The sequence below is a fragment of the Trichomycterus rosablanca genome, chromosome 23, assembly GCF_030014385.1.
Source record: "Trichomycterus rosablanca isolate fTriRos1 chromosome 23, fTriRos1.hap1, whole genome shotgun sequence".
Taxonomy (NCBI): domain Eukaryota; kingdom Metazoa; phylum Chordata; class Actinopteri; order Siluriformes; family Trichomycteridae; genus Trichomycterus; species Trichomycterus rosablanca.
The window spans coordinates 1,041,139-1,062,040 of NC_086010.1; the positions used below are offsets into that span (position 1 = coordinate 1,041,139).

Here is a 20,902-nt window from a genome sequence, read left to right on the forward strand (position 1 = left end):
AGTTCGAGCTTGTCAGGAAATGTAACCGTTATCGGTACATGAAGGGAAATGTTATATTGACGTTAGCGTTAGCGTCATTGTTTTTAATGTCAAGATGCTAAATGCTAAACCCGATGGAATCGCTGTGTAAGTAACGCGTTCGAATAAGCTGATTTATGAGTTGATGACTTATTAGAATCCTCTCTACTAGAGGCAGCTCCTTAGGTTTTCGAACACACCCATAATGTAGCTGCTGACAATGAGAAAAACAGTAGTAGCTTAAATAACTTTTTCAAATAAACTTATCCGTAAATATTTAGTGCAAACAGTAATTCAAAATAAAATATAGCAGCTAAACATGAGTAATAAACATGTTGCCATCGAACTTGTTAGCATAGCAAGCGTGAAATACCTCCATGCAGCTGACTCTTTGGCTCGCTCCATGTTGCTCTTTTTGTTTGTGTTATACGCCGTACGCCAGCAGCGCGTCCTGTATGGGCTCAGCACGCGTCGCAAACGAACTAATGTGAACGTATCGGACCCATGTATCGGCCTGATTGTCCGATATCCGATCCATCTCATTTTGGTAATATCGGGACCGATATCCGATCTTAATATCGGATCGGTGCATCCCTAGTTTTACCGTGAGCTCTTGAGTTCGAATCTCAGCTCTCAAGCCTACACGGACACGTTCGACTGTGTGTGTCTGATTATGACCGCTTATCTCTGACGCCCTCTGCTGGCCGGTCGATGCGTTAAACAGAGACGATGAATAACGGAGAGCAGTGCGTGACTCTTCATACGTGATACTGATCCCTGTGTGAACTCGACTGCGCAGGTGAAAAGAAGCGGGGGCGTGTCTTAATTACAGCCCACTTCTGCAGCAGTAAAGGGGACACGACTGGGGAATCGGATATGACTAGATTGGAAGGGATGAACAATGAGAGTAAAAAGAATCACGACGGATTTCACAATATGTTCTCTTTATTTTTAAACTTATTATAATGAAGCCCAGAGAGCAGATTATTTTGTTTTGTTTTCTGTTTTATTTTTAATTAGGGCTTTATCCTGGTCATGGACGTGGTGGGTCAGGGTTTCACTGTCAGAAATACCCTCTGGGCTTCAGCCATCCCACCCTCTTTAAGGCAAAAGCAATCATGTCTGTGTGGACTCCCATCCGGCCAAGATTGCCGAGATTTAAACCCGAATAGAACGTGTACGTGTGTGTGTGTGTGTGTGTGTGTGTGTGTGTGTGTGTGTGTGGTCACATGGACCCTGACAGGTAATGAGAAGATTACACACATGAATCGGAAATCACTAAATTGGAAGATAAAGTGGAGAAAATTCTCTGGTGTGTCATATATATTGGGACGGCGTGTATTCTGTATTTAATCTCGTATCGTGGGACCGATGACGGTCTTATAAGGGCACCGAAATCCCGTACCGCAGGATGCCGTTCACAGCTATATTTAGCTCGTCTGAGTACGAATGTATAGAATTATTGTATAGAACCATTGTCATGGTTCTTTCAGTTTGATCTCATTGTTTCTCCCTTGACGATGAGTTAGTCGTAACATTTTTAGCGTGTAAAGCATTCCTGCCGAGTAGGAGCCACGCCCTGCTTTCTATTCAGCTCCGAAAAGTTGAAATTTTTTCACCTGAGATCTGCCCGAACCGGTGTGTGCTTAACGTCACGCTGGCATTGTTCAAAATGTCATGCTTATACAGTGGATGCAAAAAGTTTACACACCCCTGTCACAATAGCTGGTGATGAAAGAAGAACAAGACCAAGATGAATCGTTTCAGAACTTCCACCTTAGATGTGGTTTATAATCTGTACAGTTCAATTAAAATCGAAGCGCTTGAATAAATATTCACACCCTTAAACTTAACTAAACTAACACGTTGTGTTGAAGCTGCTTTTGATTTGACCCGCTGTCAGCGTGGTGCGTCCTGACCCGCCGACCTTTTTCAAATCTGGTGGGCGTCGCCTGTCATCTCACAGATTCGATTGACTCAATTGGATTCGTCTCAGGGTTCCAGCTGGGCCATTTTAAGTATTCGATCTTCTTGTAGTGAAGCCGTTCTTTTGTTGTTTTGGAGCTATGCTTCGGGTCACTTCTTCATCTTCATCTTAGGCTTTTTAGCCAAGGGTTGAAGGTTCGGTGCCAGTGTTGCTTGATATTTGGACTCCATCTAAACTATAGCCCCAAAGCAACCCCAAAGTGCAATGCTGCCACCACCATGCTGTAACACACAACTAGTACTTGGCACAAATTCCTGCAGCTCCTTCAATGTTCCTGTAGGACTCTTGGCAGCCACCCGGTCCACTTTTCTTCTTGTCTATTTATCAAGTTTGGAGGGGTGGCCAGTTCTTGATGATGTCACTGGAAAGGTCAGCGGTCTAAGTTCCACCACCGGCAAGTTTCCACCGTTGGGCGTCTGATCGAGCATGCTCAGTGTGGTGTGTGTTAATGGTAACGTATTGCAGTGTTGATGCTGTATAATCGTGTCAGCCCTGCACTGACCTCACCACGCTTTTACTGGAACCATTACTGTATCATACTGGGAGCACTCTCACTCCCAGCTCATCTACTGTTTTCACTCATCATCATTATTTACTCAGTGTGTGTGTGTGTGTGTGTAATTCGGTGTGTGTGTGTTTCTTCGCCTCCCCCCTCCGGCTCTCGTAAACTGTCACGTCCGTGTTATTTGGTTTCCAGTGTGTTGCTGTCTATCCCCCCCCCCCCCCCCCCCCCCACTTCATCCGTTAAAGGTGGATGGGATAAGGGCGCTCAGGAGGCGCAGCGGACTAATACGGAAGCCCCTCATCACCGGTCTGGGGTTCGATTCCTCAGCAGTGCTATTAACCGGATGCGATCGAGTACGGGACGGTTCCAATCCCAATCGGACGATTATTGTTTGCGTAACGTTATCTCTAGGGATGCATCAATACCATTTTTCCCAACCGAGTACAAGTACATGTATTTTTGTATTTACCGATACCGATACCGATATCTATTTAGAATGATGGAGTTAGTGAGTTGGAGGTTAATAAATATTTTTGCAATGTTGGTGTTTTGTTGTTATGTTTTATAGAGGACGATCAGGTCAGAAATACTGTAAAACGTGTGTGTGTGTGCTGATGTATTCTGATATAAACTATATTATCCCCCCGTCCCACCTGTTTACGCTCCTCTCCTGCGTTTCCCCTCACACCGTATCCTGCGTTCTCATTGGCTGTTCGACATGTCACTCATTCCCAGTCGCACATCTCAGATCAGATATCCGACGTGCTAGAAAACTCGAGCGCTCGGCGAGCCGGTCGGATCGAGTTGTCGGATAGTTCACACTTAGCGATCGAGAGCCGAGTTTCGATCGCCGAGCGAACGCCGAGTCGCTCCCGAGCCGGCGAATCTAGCGCCGACCGGCCGCCGAGCGAAAATCAGGGCAAAGATCGTGTAGTTTGAACCAGGTATAACGCAGCAACGTGCACTAGGCACAAGGTATCGGATGTTTAGTATCGGAGCCTCGTTTGCGAGTACGAGTACGAGTTAATGAGCGCGGTATCGGGCATATACCCGATACCAGTATCGGTACTCATGCATCTCTAGTTATCTTGCATGTTACGGCGCCACCTAGGGCTGCAGGTACACTGTATTTATTGTCACAACCTATAAACCTCCTGAGCTCTGTTATATACGTATAACTTTATGACTTTACTGATACTGTCATGTCACATCCATTCACCTTCTTTAGAACTTTGCTGATCTTAAAACTTACTGCTGGTCTGTAGGATCTAAATTTGGGTTACAGCATGATTAACCCATCAGGACTTGATATGATATGATGTGAGATATCAACACCACCCAGAGGTTCAAGTGTTCAGGGTGTGCTGCAACCGTGCTGTAAACTAAGGAGCTGCTCACTCAAGCTGAGAGAGGATATCGTTTCTTTCCTTTATTGTAGTAAAACAGCGAGTGAGGAATGTGATTAGTGGAGGAACTTATGAGCAGTAATAATGAAGAGAAGTTTAGTGCTCCTGTCTCCTTCTTTTACTACATTAAACCACGTTAAGCTTTATTTTCAACCAGAAGCGTTTTAGACTCTCAAAAGCTGGAGCTGTAACACAAGTTTAAAAGTGAAACAGGGAGGAGAATCCAGATAAACACAGATACATGTGGAGCTGTAACCCTGGATCTGACGCTTATTCCACACTGATGCAGATTCAGATCAGATTCACACGCTGATGAAGGTTTACTGATCAAGCCGAGCGCCGAACAAAGCGACAGTTCATCGTTAATTTGAAATTAAATAAATAATTTATTAAAAAAACAACCTGAACAGGTTGAGTTTAAGGGCACAGATTCCTCGATGAAGGGCGTTGAGTTTATGATACACGTTTCCTCTTGCTACTGTTCCTGTTCCTGAATTAAAGATAAGTGAACGTTTAAGCTCGTATTTGATGATAAATAAAACGTGACTAAATATTTGAGTTCTCGTGACACTCTTGTGGACGGATAATCAGTCGTTCCCCTGAATAAACCGGCCTCGTCTGCGCTGCGTGACTGTAATTGGACGGGCGTGACTGTTTGAAGTAAAATTACTGTCAGTCATTTGTGCTCTCGCAGGCACCGGAGGTGATGTTTGCTTTGGCCAGGTTTGGCCTCTCCCTCAGATGGGACGGGCTCTAAATGTTCCTCGTCTTTAAACAAAAAAAGAAAACAAAGTAGAAGGAAGAGAAGCGACGCACTCGGTCTTTTCTCCTCCTGCTGCTCGGTGGGATGAATCCGCCGCTCGTGAGCTTGTTTGTTTAGCTCGGTGCATTCCGACGCCGTTCCTCGCCCGGCTTTGACCTGAACCGTCTCAGAAATTCCTCACAGAGGATCGACAGATCTTTCGCTCCTGTGTCTTCTCTTTTTTTGGCGCATAGAGCAACATGATGAAGGAGGACTCCACGCTGGAGAAGGTTCCCATGATGGTAAGACGAGTGGACGGAGGTCCTCGTGTGCATGTTCCTGGTACTAACTCATGGTTATTAAGTGATCGTAGACTCCGAGAGGTGTTTGTTTTGTGGTGTTTGACGCGCTGGCGTGTGGAGCGAGTGCGAAGTTCAGATTTGGAACCGAATCAAAGCAGTTTGATGCTTTTGTTGTTTTAACACGCCTGCGCTCATGCACTGAAAACTCGGTCCTCATAGCGCATGAAGTGTTGAAAGTATCGTGGGTTCACGCTTAACCTCGGGCCTTTTTACTATGTTTTACTTTTTTATTTATTTAAATCCTAGATCAAGGGGTCCAAACGTTTCTTGTCAGGGTCCAGATGGAGTAAAAACCTACAACCACGGGGCCACAGAGTCTTTAGTAATAACATAAATAAAACTGAGCTCCTGATTACTAACAATTGAACCTGTTTATCTGAGTGATTAATGATCGTCCACAGTGTCGTGATTTCACTCACCAGTTTATAATCCTAACAGGAAGATTATTATACTTATTTAAATTAAATTAAACAGTGTGCAATTAAGCAGTGTACAATACCCCACTGCTACCTCACTGCTGTAAACAATGTCTTTTGTCCTTCTTAATAATTATAGTTTAGTCTTTATTCTTTATTTTTAAGATTTTTAGGCATACATACACGTGTGTGTATTGTGTATATGTATATAATTTTTGCTTCTATTTTTTACTTATTGTATGTGTAAGCACCGTTGGATTGCCACTCAATTTCGTTGTACACTCTGCAATGACAATAAAGGCATCTTATCTTATCTTATCTTATCTCATACCCACTTCCCTCTGAACTCATTCTCAGCTCTTCTGAGATCTTCTGCGTTCGGCGTCTCGTCTAGTTTTCGTTTCTCTGGAGCCGCCGTGTTTATTCAAAAACCGGGGAACGTTAATGTAGGTGTGACGTTAATGTTTTGAGTCGGGGGAAAGAAGACGGGGAGAGATTTAGATTCATTTTATGTGAGAGCGCCACCCTGAGGTCAAACAGTTCAAGCTGTGTTTTTGTGGCTGTCGGTATCGAAATCTACCCTCAGACGTGGCTTCATCTCACCGGGTTTTTCTACTGTAATTGATCGGAGCTGCTTAATTCTTCCAGAGGTTTCTTCACCCCGGGACCCTGGTGCCCGTTCATCGCAGGGCTTCGGCCATCCGGTAGCACCGGTGAGATTCGAACCCTCGAACCCTGATCTCAGTGCTGGTCGGGTAGTATGTTGGAACTCTGCGCCACCTTGTGCCTTGTTTATCTTAAACCTTTATGTTAAATAATTCTATATAACACGTCTCGGTTGGCGCAGTGGAGAAACACTCGCCAGCCCACCGCTGCCGAGACCCCGAGCTCTCAGGGGTCCAACCGTGGCTGATTGTACTTCACCCCCTGACGATCATAAATGGTTCCCACGGTGACCACTCGGTTCTGATGGTTATAATGTGTCTGCATCCCGTCTTCAGTCGCTTCTTTTCCCCTGCCAGCTCTGGGTTTCCACACACAGCTGCGCAGCTCCCTGTGACCCCCATCAACTCGCGGAGACGCCTGGGGCGGGAAGAGAACCCTTTCCGACCTTCCCTTCCTCGAACGTGTCCAGTTGTATTGAGTGGACGTCCAGGCAAGGTCGTACAGGGCTTGGACCCCTCAGTGGGGGTAGAACATGGGTTCGAATCCCTTCAGAATGGACGGTAGGACAGGATGGAATTTCCAACACTCCACAGTGGAACTAAAGCACAGCAGGATTTCCCTCACACACACACACACACACACACACAGATAAGACTTTCAGTGTGAGGAATTCTCCCATCATGCACTGGGGACTCATCATGGCGTGGGGTTTATTGTTTTATGGACGTGCTGTGAGCGATACTTGAGCAGATAGTTTGCATTAGATGCACACAATCTATGTACACACACACACACACACACACACACACACACACACATTCATATACATACACACGTGTGTGTTTTGTCTTCATTGAGTCAAACGTCCATGTAAATAAGGGGGTGTTTAGAACTTTGCACTTGTCAAGGACACAACTGTGTGTGTGTGTGTGTGTGTGTTTTCCCATCGTCCTTGCAATCCCGGCCTCACATCTCCGCTTCTGCAGGCTACTGAGAGTCACACTATGCTCTGTGTATTTCTCCACCACCGATGTGCCATCCTCCAGCCAGTCGTACGTGGACGGCGCCCGTCCAGACCCTCAGCAGACTCTTAAAATAAAAACCAGAGTAGAATTAAAGGAGTGAGATCTGTTTTGTAGGGAGAATGAAGGAGCGAGAGTAATCCAGGTTCAGCCCTCACGCCAGCTTTAATTAAGCCTAATCCTGTCAGCCCCACTGTGGGACGTTCTGAGCGTGAGTGGAAATGAAGAGCTGATGAGCTTCAGTGTGGTTTACTACTGAGCATCAGCGCTGGAGGGGAACGACAGGTAAAGAACGGGATCTTTATTACTCAGAATCACCGAAATACAACCACATGAAGAGAGGCTGCAGGTAGTTCAGTCTGTGTGTGTGTGTGTGTGTGTGCACAGGCTGAAGTGTGTGTCGTGTTTTATTTGATGTGTTAATGGATTTATTACACACTGATTGGACGAGGAAGAGTTAATAAATCAGTACGAGAACGTCAGTCTGGAGCATCAGCTTTTCTGTCTTTGTGACTACGGTCATGTTGGTCTTGAAGAGAACACAGTCAAGTTTTGAAGAGAACACAGTCAGTTATGATGAGGACACAGTTGCTAAGAATACAGTTTGATGAGAACACAGTTGCATTTGGTAAGAACACAGTCAGTCTTGGTGAGAACACAGTCAGTCTTCGGAACACAGTCAGTCTTGGTGAGAACCTAGTCAGTCTTGATATGCACACAGAGAACACAGTCAGTCTTGATGAGAACACATACAACACAGTTGGTCTTGATGAGAACACAGAACACAGTCAGTCTTTGGAACACAGTCCGTCTTGGTGAGAACCTAGTCAGTCTTGATATGCACACAGAGAACACAGTCAGTCTTGATGAGAACACAGAGAACACAGTCAGTCTTGATGAGAACACAGAGAACACAGTCAGTCTTGATGAGAACACAGAGAACACAGTTGGTCTTGATGAGAACACACTCAGTCACAATGAGAACACAGCCAGTCTTGAAGAGAACACAGAGAACCCAGTCTGTCTTGCTGTCTTGGTGAGAACCTAGTCAGTCTTGATATGCACACAGAGAACACAGTCAGTCTTGATGAGAACACAGAGAACACAGTTGGTCTTGATGAGAACACAGACAACACAGTTGGTCTTGATGAGAACACAGAACACAGTCAGTCTTGATATGCACACAGAGAACACAGTCAGTCTTCGGAACACAGTCAGTCTTGGTGAGAACCTAGTCAGTCTTGATATGCACACAGAGAACACAGTCAGTCTTCGGAACACAGTCAGTCTTGGTGAGAACCTAGTCAGTCTTGATATGCACACAGAGAACACAGTCAGTCTTGATGAGAACACAGAGAACACAGAGAACCCAGTCTGTATTGCTGTCTTGGTGAGAACCTAGTCAGTCTTGATATGCACACAGAGAACACAGTCAGTCTTGATGAGAACACAGAGAACACAGTTGGTCTTGATGAGAACACAGACAACACAGTTGGTCTTGATGAGAACACAGAACACAGTCAGTCTTGATATGCACACAGAGAACACAGTCAGTCTTCGGAACACAGTCAGTCTTGGTGAGAACCTAGTCAGTCTTGATATGCACACAGAGAACACAGTCAGTCTTGATGAGAACACAGAGAACACAGTCAGTCTTGATGAGAACACACTGTCACAATGAGAACACAGCCAGTCTTGAAGAGAACACAGAGAACCCAGTCTGTCTTGCTGTCTTGATGAGAACATAGTCAGTTTTGATGAGGACACAGTCAGTCCTAAGAGAACACAGTCAGTCTTGAAGAGAACACAGAGAACACAGTCAGTCTTGATGGAAACGCAGTCAGCCTTGATGTAAATGCAGTCAGCCTTGATGAGGACACAGTCAGTTTTAATGAGAACCCAGTCGGTCTTGATAAGAAAACAGTCAGTTTTGAAGAGAACACAGTAGATTTTGATGAGAACCCAGTCGAGAACACAGGTGATTTTTGAAAAATCTTGTTATTTAGTGAAACCTCTCCCATGGCGCCACTCGTAATCCCCCGTAGTCGTACCTTTAACCCCAGTAGTTGTAGAATGACGCTGCTGAGACGGATGATGATGTCTGACCTGAGCTGGTTTTGTTCTGGTCTGAGAAAACAGAACCTGGATTTAGACTGAAATATGTCTCTGTTTATATTGTTCACATTTTTTGGGACACTCTTGAGAAGCGGTCAGACGGGTTCCTGCCTCTTTGTTTCTTCAGGACTTTTGTGTTCTTCACAAAGCACTTGAGCTCACTCGTACATTTTTTGTGCTGGTGCAGTAGAACCGGTATTTAATATCGAGTCTTTATGTTCTTTTGTGTAGAGGAGAGGAGGACTGAACTGTGGCACAACTGAACTGTGATAGAAGAGTATCTGCCAGAGTGAGGGAGAGTCTGCATGACAGTAGTGAGGCCTGCTGGACAAAAACAATATTATTATTAAAAACGATAAGAATCACAAACTTAGAACATCATCAGAACCACCAGGACGAGCATTTACATCTGATTAAACCCAGCAATTAAATATATAAATAAATAAATAAATAATCATTTGCATCTGATTAAACCGGCAATTAAATAAATAAATAATCATTTACATCTGATTAAACCAGCAATTAAATAAATAAATAATCATTTACATCTGATTAAACCAGCAATTAAATACATAAATAATCAAATAAAATTAAACAGGACATAAAACAAATAAATAAATAAATAATTACATCCACACCTGATTAAACACGACAGTTAAATAAGTAAATAAATCATTCGATTAATCGGATCTCTCCCTGTTTTTACTTCATGTCGGTTTTTGTTTGTTTTTGTTTGTTTTGCATCTCCAGGCTGCTGAAAATCAAACCCAGAGTGAAGATGACACCATGGTTCCGGTTCTAACATCTAAACGAGCCAGTGAACTTCCTGTAAACGAAGTGGTGTGTGTACTGCAGGTACCGACGCACTTTTACTCACATCAGTGTTTACTTTATTATTATTGTTGTTATTATTTTTATTATTATTATTATTTTTATTTTTATTATGATTTATTTTATTAGTAGTAGTATTTTTATTCTTATTATTATTTTTATTACTATTATTATTGTTTTTATTTTATTATTATTATTATTATATTGTTATTATTATTCTTTATTATTATTATTATTTATTATATTATTATTGTCATTATTATTATTATCATTCTTTTTATTAATATTATTATAATTATTTTTGTTATTATTATTTATAATTTTTATTATTAAATTTTTTTATTAGTATTGTTCTTTTTTATTATTATTATTATTTATAATTATTATTTTATTATTATTATTATTTATTATTATTATTATTATTGTTGTTACTGTTATTATTATTATTATTTATTATTATTATTGTTATATTTTTTTATTATTGTTAGTGTTTTGTTATTGTTGTTATTATTGTGTTATTATTATTATTAATTTTTTTATTATTATTGTTATTATTATTATTATTATTTTAAATTCTTAAATCACCCAGTTCAGGCACCAGTCCATCGTAGTACCATTGACAACACCCCCGCCAAATACAGTCAGTCATGTTTGTCTATACATTTGGGCGGCTGATAGCACCGAGATTCACTCGGGCGGCAGTATCCTGGTCAGGGTCGCAGTGTGGCCAATTTCACCAGAAAACACTGATGGGTTTGTATCCCATCGCACCACCTGATGCGCTCACTATTATTATTACAGTCAATGGATTGACTCACTCTGTCAGAGTTTTTTTGGACGGATGTGGTTCCTGAATTCTTCTCTGTGCTGGTGCTGGTTTAGTCGGCATGGCTACCCCGAGACTGGGTGTTATTTTTGGGAAAGTGGAGCGTCTCTGAGCTGAATCTCTGTCCTCTTTATCAGGCCGACCTTCAGCTCGGCCTCTCTCACGAGGAGGTGATCCGGCGGCGAACCTACCACGGCTGGAACGAGTTCGACATCAGCGAGGATGAACCACTCTGGAGGAAGTACCTCTGTCAGGTCAGGACCTCACTCATCTCTCTCCTCCGTTAGAACTCGAACGTCTCCGTGTGGAACGATCTGATCGTTTAGGTTTCTGTCAGGACATGTGACTGCTGGGTGATGATAATATGACAATGTGCTCAAAAGTATGTGGACGCCTTACCTTACACTGTCTCTTCGACAACAAATTTTAAAGCATTAATATGGAGCTAGGCCCTCTGCTCTTCTGGAAGGACTTTCCACTAGATTTCCCAGTGTGTCTGTGTGAATTTGGGTTAGTTCAGTATTAACAGACGTGCTTTATACATCAAAGCATTTTCAGATGCTTTATGTCTAATTACTAAACCCCTACCTAATAAAACAACCCATTTCCCGTGTAATAGCATTTTAACGTTTTCATTCGGTAACGTATGAAACATGAGGCACAATATGCAATATGAGGCGTCCTAGCAATCCTACAGTATTAAAGTTAGTATAAGAGACGTTTCTGTGCTGTTGTGTGCTGACAGTGTTTGATGCGTGTTTATGTATTGAGGCATTCTGTCCCTTTGTGGATCTAATCAGTGTAAAAGTGTTTTTCTCTACACACATGATCGTGTCTGTGCTGCGCCTCAAAACTCAGCAACTCTAAAGATGCTCAGTTACACCAGCAATCAGTTAGACAAAACGTCCAAGATGTGGACGCAGCTAAAAACACGACTCGGGTAACTGAGTTTGTAAAACAAACAATCAATTCTGTGGACGCAGAAAAGTCAAAACACGGACAAGAATTTTCATATTTGACACAGAACATGAAGCCTCACACCGTTGCTGAATGTTCTAGGTTTGCATTCAACTATTAAGGTAGCTGTGCTGTGTATCGTAGCTTAATTTATACTATCATTTAATTAATAAGTGTAATTTAATGACTGCCATGAAATGTGACTCTTTTCTTTAAAAAAAATTCCTTGAAATCTGTGATTTTTGAAAAACTTGCTTTGTGAAATTAAGCACATTTTTACTCATGAACTTTTAATTAGGGTACATCGACCTAAGGCTCCTGCACAGAGACTTGAATAAAAGTGAACTGCAAAGTGAAATCTCCAGGTTCAGATCAAAGGCAGCTAAAACAATATTTTTGAAGTCCAATGATGTGTGTCCGTGATATCACCACCGGTGGATATCTGCGGTCAGTCTCCTGTATTGTGATTCTAATCCTGCGGTTAGGATTCGGTGGTACAGACTCATTCCCCCTGAGCTCTGGTGTTTAGTTAGCGATCAGGTACGCACGCTGATTTGAGGTCACGTGGACGAACCGCAGCGGCTCTAATAACGTTAGCGATGTTTAACGACGGGTGAGATTTACATTCACGCTCAACTGGTTTCTACAGGCCAGGTGTGTGTTCAGCAGCCCGTCATTATCCTGCGGTTGGTACGTTAATCCACTAATTATTGTTTATACAGACGAGCCAAAACATTAGGGCCACCCTCAGGAACCGGCATCGCCGTGCCTGTTCTCTGTTCTGTAGCGCTGGTGCACGTGAGGGATCTGTTAGATGTTGATCTGATGGTGCATGTGATTTTAATCCTGGTGATGAGGTGAATGTGGCACAACACAGTGCACCAAACCCTTCTGTGCCAGTCAGAGTGCCCATGCAGCTCCTGTGCTCCTGATTCCGAGCTTTAAAGTTGAACCTTAACTCCTTAAAAGTGTGTGACCTTAACTCCTGATATAAAGACTCGAAGGTGTTAAAGGTTTATCAGTGTGATTGATGACTTCCTGTTGATGTGAATCTTTTTTAATGTGTGTGTGTATGTGTGTGTATGTGTGTGTGTGTAGTTTAAGGATCCTCTCATCCTGCTGCTGCTGGTGTCGGCGGTGATCAGCATGCTGATGCGGCAGTTTGACGACGCCATCAGCATCACCGTGGTACGACTCGACTCCATCCTACGCTGTCGTTTTAATTCTGTGTGTGTGTGTGTGTGTGTGTGTGTGTGTGTGTCAGGTCGTTAACACTGTCCTCTCTGTTCCCTGCAGGCCATCGTCATCGTCGTTACTGTGGCCTTCGTGCAGGTGAGGTCTGAGGTTAAATTCTGTCTCCGGATGCACCACGTCCAAGTTGGCTGAGGAGGGCCGCAAACTAGAACCCACCCCTCCGCCCCCTTGACACTCCACAACTGCTTCTTTACGCCTGGCGGTACCTCCAGACAGCAGGAGTCGCTGTTGCTGCAGCAGTGAGGAGAAACCCTGTCCGACCTTCCCTCCCTTCCACACAGCCCGGCCAGGCTGAGGCATTTCCCCCCCTTTTCCTCTCTTTTGGCATTGTCCTGATTTGGATACGCTCAGTTCCCTTGTGCACTCAGATGACCTCCAGCAGCTTTGGGTGTCGCTCAACCTACAAACCATTACAAACTCTCACTCTTGACTGGTGTGTCCATCTAACGCCGCTAGGTCACCACTGCATGAAATTCGGGTTTGAATCTTGGAGCCGAGAGCCACTCTGGTGGTCGCACTTACCAGACCCCCAAACGCCGAAAAATCGGAAGCTTTTAAGTTCCAGTCCCGGGTGGTGCTATTGAACTCTCACAAAGAGCTGTAGCACAAACCGGACACCAGGGGGTGCAGTTACACAGCGACAGAGAGACTCGTCGCATGATAGTTTCGGCTCTCCTCGGCCAGCGCAGAAACAGAGCAGGAACTGGGAAGAACCAGGCCAGCTAACAGCTGTTATGACTGTTTATAACAGCTTATAGAATTGACTTTTGAGTGTGTTAGCCTCATGTGAACTGGAAGGGATGGAGATGATGTGTGTGTTTATTTATTTACTGTGTTTGAACAGGAATATCGCTCTGAGAAATCCCTGGAAGAGTTGGGAAAGCTAGTGCCTCCGGAATGCCACTGGTGAGCTGCACGTCTGTTCATTCCTTTGAGTTTACTAAATAAGCGTCCACATATTTAAGTGATTATATAGAGTTTGAGTTTTTTTACATGTTAATGTAGCTGTATGTGTATTTATAAACCACAGACCTACCTAAAAGAACCCACAATTCACCTTTTTTTGGGGGGTGGGGGACAAAACTTTGTGTTCCAGTTAATTCAGCCACAGAGAAAGAACAGTCGCAGAAATAACTAAAATCCCGAGACAGCTATTACATACCTAATCCTTATGAGTGTATGTAAACTTTCAACTGTATCTATACGTGTGGGGTAAACAGTAGCTACATGAATTGAGTAAAATATATATGGACACCTGACTACCAGCTTTTTGGTATTAGTGCATTGAAGGACCTTAACCACCCCCCCCCCACCATCCTCAGACATAGTGTCTGTATGTAGACGTTTGACCGACTAAAAGCACCACTGGACTTCGAACCCTTGAGTAATGTACAGCTATTATTATTTGCTTATATACCTGTCAGCAATGGGCGTGGCTGAAACATTTGAACTCTAAGATATCATCATATTGATCATATAGTTAATCTATCATATAGTTCATATAGATCATCTATCATCATATTGATCATATAGACCATCTATCATATCATATAGTTCATATAGATCATCTATCATCATATTGATCATATAGACCATCTATCATATCATATAGTTCATATAGATCATCTATCATATCACATAGGTCATATAGGTCATTATCATATTGATCCTATAATTCATATAGATCATCTATCATCATTATTGATCATATAGTTTATATGCTTGAAAAGCTTCACTGACATTACAGGACTAAACGTGGTGTAACTGAACACTGTGTGTTTATTATCGGCTAATCTTTAATGTCCACACTCTGTGTGTGTGTGTGTGTGTGTGTGTGTGTGTGTGTGTGTGTGTGTGTGTGTGTGTGTTCAGTATAAGAGATGGACGGTTAGAGAAAATGTTGGCGAGGGATCTGGTTCCTGGGGATACAGTTTGCCTGACGGTGGGAGAAAGGGTCCCGGCTGACCTCCGCCTGTTTGAGGTAACACACACACACACACACACACACACACACACACACACACTGAGGCTCAGTTCTCCAGTTCCTCAGAAGGTTCCTCAGACCCTAATTCCAAAATGTCTCTCTCTCAGTCTGTAGATCTGTGTGTAGATGAGTCCAGTCTCACAGGAGAAACCACCCCCTGCCCCAAAACCTGCGCCCCTCAGCCGGCCAGCAGCGACATCACGTCCCGGAGTAACATCGCCTTCATGGGGACGCTGGTGTGCTCCGGCAAGGCCAAGGTACTCGCGCTAAAAATATGGTTTATGTTCAGGTACCTTAAACGCCGGCCTGTTCACCTGTGGTGTTTACCTTTCAGGGACTCGTCATAGGAACGGGGGAGGACTCCGAATTCGGCGAGGTCTTCAAAATGATGCAGGCGGAAGAGGTAGAGTAACTCGAATGGATGCCAGCGTGGTTTATTTAAACAGGAACGAGACTCAGACCTGCAGTGACCTGATTTTCTTCTGTTTGTTTGGAACCAGGCACCCAAGACCCCTCTGCAGAAGAGCATGGATCTTCTGGGGAAGCAGCTCTCGCTCTACTCCTTCTGCATCATAGGTATTAACAGGGATAATACAGTACAAACACTAGCAAATAAGCATGCACAACTGGCCAAAAGTATGTCGACGCATTTGCCTTCTTTTTTGCCTCTATAACAGTCTTTACTCTTTTGGGAAAGGCTTTCCTAAAGATTTTGCAGTGCATGTGTGTGTGCCCATTAAGTCAAAAGTGCAGTTGTGAAGAGAGGAGAACATGCTGGACGAGAAAGGTCATCCACGTCCAAACCCAGACCTTCACAGGGGCGTGGTCCTGCCTTCTTTTAACCGTTAGCACAAAGTTAAATTCGTCACTTGTCCACATAATTTTGGTCATATTAAAGTACCCTATTTAAACTGATTAGTGTTGATTTAGAACCGATCGATGATCTGACAGATTTGGATGACCTGTGCCGTTTCTCTAGGTGTGATCATGATTGTGGGGTGGCTGCAGGGCAAATACATCCTGGACATGTTCACCATCGGCGTCAGGTACCTCTCACCTCCACTCCCATGATCCATCAGGTTCAGGGGCGCACGTTCGCCCTCGGCGCTGTACAGAGACGATGTTTCAGTCGAGGACTGAGAGAACTAAATTCGGTTTCTGCTCTGTAGCCTGGCGGTAGCTGCGATCCCGGAGGGTCTGCCCATCGTGGTGACGGTTACGCTCGCTCTGGGAGTGATGAGGATGGTGAAGAAGAGAGCCATAGTCAAGAAGCTGCCCATCGTGGAGACGCTCGGTACGTAAGCGCAGAGTAAATCAGAATGTTTGGACGCTTTTTATTTCCAGCGCTGAAGCAGCTCACAGCTAACGAGATCCTGAAGTCATCAAGGTTCGGGGTCGTGTTTTATTTCTGCATTTTGACCGTTTTTCTCCCAGTTTAGTCATAGCCAGTTCCTCTTTGTCTGCTGGAGACCTTGATGGTGTACGAGGAGGGTATGTTCTCCTGACACGCCCTTCCTCCGAGCCCTTCTTATTCACTCGTACTTCGGTGGATCGGCGCGTGAGGTCGGTCTTGCTCATGCAGAGTCATGCTCTGATCTCCACGTTCCTCAACTTCTGTACAGGCACAGCATCCCCGCCCACTTTTTAGTCCCGTCTTTTTCCACCCAGCAGACTAGTGGCTGATTTTATCTGCTGCAGGCACTAGAGGGCGCCCATCCGACCGGTAGCAGAGCTGAGATTTTAATTCCAGCCCCCAGCGCTGCAGCATCTGGTCGACTTGGGTCGTTTTTAGATCGAAATCACACCAGGGTTCATTTTAATCCAACCAAAGCTGACAAGTACGAACACGCCCTTAGATTTTACGAGAGTGGGCAGCAGTTTGTACGTTATTTAGTGATCTGATCTGCATGAAATCATCTGACGTTTAATCCACCTTGTTGCTGATTGGTGTGTTTAAATCTCCATCAGGCTGCTGTAACGTGATCTGCTCGGACAAAACGGGGACCCTCACCAAAAACGAAATGACCGTGACTCACGTCTTCACGGCTGACGGACAGAGAGCGGAGGTGAGCGCTGCACCCCTCAGTCTGAGGAGGGGGTCAGAGCGGGGCGTGTGTAATATGGATATATGTTCGTGTGTGTGTAGGTGACAGGGGTGGGGTATAACGGTGCTGGAGAGGTGCTGCTGGATGGCAAGGTGGTGCACGGATTTTCCAACACCGCTGTCTGTAAGCTGGTCGAGGTGAGTCTCACGTTTTCGTTTCAATAGTGACAAATAGTGGTTCTTGGTTCCTAATGAACCTGCATGTGCACTCACTGAGCACTTTATTAGGTACAGAAATTAGCACAATTTGCTTCACAGTGTTAACAGCGACCCCCTAATGACGTTTTTCAGTATTAAACACATCACTGAGTCCAGACAACCTCGGTAGCTGAATGCAAAAGAATGCATTTATTTGTCATAGGGTTAAGGGCCTTGCTCAAGGGCCCAATAGTGGCTGAATAGCAGAGTCTGGATTTAAACCAACAATCTTTCAACTTATAACCCAAAACTCCATCTACTACTGTCCCTAAATATAATGTAAAATATTTATCATATTTATTACAGATAAATGTGCTAACGAAGATGTACCGTGTGTGTGTGTGTGTGTGTGTGTGTGTGTGTGTGTGTGTCCTGCAGGCCGGTTGTATTTGTAACGATGCGGTCATCAGGAACAACACTCTGATGGGGCGACCAACGGAGGGCGCTATCATCGCTCTGGCCATGAAGGTGAGTCACGATATTTACAATTTTACAGTCATGTTTATGAAGATACTTGCAGCGTCTATTGTAAACTGTAAAGAGATTAAATTAATTAAAGTTAATATTATCTGGGACATTTCTAATTTCTTAATAATTCTTATTAATTCTTAATATTCTGTACTGATTAATAAAAAAATCAAAATGATTTTTAGGTGTTACGAGTTTTTAAATTTCCCCCTTGTGAAAGTAAAAGACCCAGTGATTTGACTCTATTTATATTTGATCAAGTCCCAGACATTTACAAACTGAAATATTATATGATGAAATATTAGTGGCCAGGCTGAGAGATCCAGATGTGGTGGAAGCAGGACGGTGTGTGATGGTGACTCTCACCCCTCCAGCTGCAGCTTCATTTCCATAATCTCAAAGCTTCTGATCTACATTCAATACAGGGCAGATCTTTTATTGGATGTTTGTCCTTCCTCGTTCTTTAGTGCAGATTTATTTGCTCTGCTGTGGCCGGGTGCCATGTTTACACAGGGGCGATGAGCCGGATCGGTTTAATGTTTGGGAACCATGCGGTTACGGTTCGTAATAAAAAGCCTGAACACACAGCAGAGCCGGACGCGCTTATTAAATTTTACGGATGAACACGTGTACGGACACGGAAACCAGTTCAGGGTTCCTATATCTTTCACAATCCACAAGTTAGAATAAACACTTTAAAACTGAGGGAACACTGAAAAAGGAATAGTAATAATGGATCAGTAATGAAAGGAACAGTAAGAAAGAAATACTAGTAAAGGAACACTGAAAGGGAACAGTAAGAAACGGATCACTAATAGTGGAATACTTAAGAAAGAAATACTGCTAAAGAAACACTAAAGAAAGGAGCACTAATAACTAAACACTATTAATGGAACATTAAAAGAAAGGAACACTTAAAAAGGAACACTAAAAGAAAGGAACACTTAAAAAGGAACACTAAAAGAAAGGAACACTTAAAAAGGAACACTAAAAGAAAGGAACACTTAAAAAGGAACACTAAAAGAAAGGAACACTTAAAAAGGAACACTTAAAAAGGAACACTAAAAGAAAGGAACACTTAAAAAGGAACACTAAAAGAAAGGAACACTTAAAAAGGAACACTAAAAGAAAGGAACACTAAAAAAGGAACACTTAAAAAGGAACACTAAAAGAAAGGAACACTTAAAAAGGAACACTAAAAGAAAGGAACACTTAAAAAGGAACACCAAAAGAAAGGAACACTTAAAAAGGAACACTAAAAGAAAGGAACACTTAAAAAGGAACACTAAAAGAAAGGAACACTAAAAAAGGAACAGTAAGGAAAGGAACAGTAATAATGGAACAGTAAGGAAAAGAACAGTAAGAAAAGGAACATTATCGTGGAACGCTTAAGAAATACTAGTAAAGGAACACTAAAGAAAGGAACACTGAAAGAAAGGAACACTAAAGAAAGGAACACTAAAGAAAGGAACAGTAAGAAAAGGAACACTAATCAAACACTGAAGAAAGGAACACTTAAAAAGGAACACTAATAATGAAACACTATTTAAGAAAAATTAATGAAAGGAACACTACTAATGGCACACTAAACAAAGGAACACTAATAACAACATTAATAATGGAACACTAAAGAGAGAAACACTAGTAAAGGAACACTGAAGGAAGGAACAATAATAATGGAAAATTAAAGAAAGGAACACTTAAAAACTACACATTAATAATGGAACACTAAAAAAGGGAACACAAAGTAAAGAACACTAAAAGAATGTAAAAGGCGCAAAAATAAAGTGTCTGACCTGACTCGGGAGACTGTTCCTAACTAACCGGGAGTCCATAAGAGCATACAGTGGGGGAAATAAGTATTTGATCCCCTGCTGATTTTGTAAGTTTACCCCCTTACAAAGACTTGAAAAGTCTATAATTTTTATGGAAGGTTTATTTTAACAGAGAGAGACAGAATATCAACAAAATATCCAGAAAAAAAACATTAAATAAAAGTTATAAATTAATTTGTATTTAATTAAGGGAAATAAGTATTTGATCCCCTAGCAACCAGCAAGAATTCTGACCCCCACAGACCGGTTATGTGCCCATGAGGAACACAAATTAGTCCTGTCCCTGTATAAAAGACTCCTGTCACAGAATCAGTTTCTTCCGTTCAAATCTCTCGACCACCATGGGCAAGACCAAAGAGCTATCAAAGGACGTCAGGGACAAGATTGTAGACCTGCACAAGGCTGGAATGGGCTACAAGACCATCAGCAAGAAGCTTGGTGAGAAAGAGACCACTGTTGGTGCGATCATTCGAAAATGGAAGAAATACAAGATCACAGTCAATCACCCTCACTCTGGAGCTCCATGCAAGATCTCACCTGGTGGGGTAAGAATGATTCTGAGAAAGGTGAGGTCAGTCCAGAATTACACGGGAGGAGCTTGTCTATGATCTCAAGGGAGCTGGGAGCAGATAAATGCTGGATATGACCCCAAGAACACCATCCCCACCGGGCATTTCTCTGCCTCCAAACACGGCGAGTGGAGTTGATGCCAAAGAGCTCAATTTTGGTCTCATCTGACCATATCACATTCTACCAAGCTTTCTCTGAATCATTCAGGTGTTCATTGGTAAACTTCAGACGGGCCTGTACATGAGCCTTCTTGAGCAGAGGGACTTTGCGGGCACTGCAGGATCTCAATCCATTACGGCGAAGTGTGTTACTAATGGTTTTCTTGGTGACTGTGCTCCCAGCTCCCTTGAGATCATTGACAAGCTCCTCCCGTGTAATTCTGGACTGACCTCACCTTTCTCAGAATCATTCTTACCCCACCAGGTGAGATCTTGCATGGAGCTCCAGAGTGAGGGTGATTGACTGTGATCTTGTATTTCTTCCATTTTCGAATGATCGCACCAACAGTGGTCTCTTTCTCACCAAGCTTCTTGCTGATGGTCTTGTAGCCCATTCCAGCCTTGTGCAGGTCTACAATCTTGTCCCTGACGTCCTTTGATAGCTCTTTGGTCTTGCCCATGGTGGTCGAGAGATTTG

General features: G+C 43.2%; 1 protein-coding gene and 1 long non-coding RNA gene across 4 annotated transcripts in view; one reads left to right on the forward strand and one right to left on the reverse strand.

The window, feature by feature from the left end:
* atp2c1 (ATPase secretory pathway Ca2+ transporting 1) overlaps positions 1-20,902 on the forward strand; it is a 36,081-nt gene that overhangs the window by 5,339 nt on the left and 9,840 nt on the right. For all 3 annotated transcript variants that reach the window (XM_062985250.1, XM_062985252.1, XM_062985251.1), the window contains exons 2-15: positions 9,990-10,094; positions 11,034-11,150; positions 12,952-13,041; positions 13,150-13,185; positions 13,952-14,013; positions 14,980-15,088; positions 15,199-15,348; positions 15,426-15,494; positions 15,592-15,667; positions 16,071-16,137; positions 16,261-16,385; positions 17,060-17,157; positions 17,238-17,333; positions 17,772-17,861. In XM_062985250.1, coding sequence (XP_062841320.1) covers positions 9,990-10,094; positions 11,034-11,150; positions 12,952-13,041; positions 13,150-13,185; positions 13,952-14,013; positions 14,980-15,088; positions 15,199-15,348; positions 15,426-15,494; positions 15,592-15,667; positions 16,071-16,137; positions 16,261-16,385; positions 17,060-17,157; positions 17,238-17,333; positions 17,772-17,861 — 1,290 coding nt within the window. The remainder of the gene's footprint in view (positions 1-9,989; positions 10,095-11,033; positions 11,151-12,951; positions 13,042-13,149; positions 13,186-13,951; positions 14,014-14,979; positions 15,089-15,198; positions 15,349-15,425; positions 15,495-15,591; positions 15,668-16,070; positions 16,138-16,260; positions 16,386-17,059; positions 17,158-17,237; positions 17,334-17,771; positions 17,862-20,902) is intronic.
* On the reverse strand, positions 6,758-9,936 carry LOC134301317 (uncharacterized). The gene is made up of 3 exons (XR_010007436.1): positions 9,878-9,936; positions 9,176-9,560; positions 6,758-7,191 (listed from the first exon to the last, which is right to left on the reverse strand). It is a non-coding gene; the product is annotated as an uncharacterized LOC134301317 (long non-coding RNA).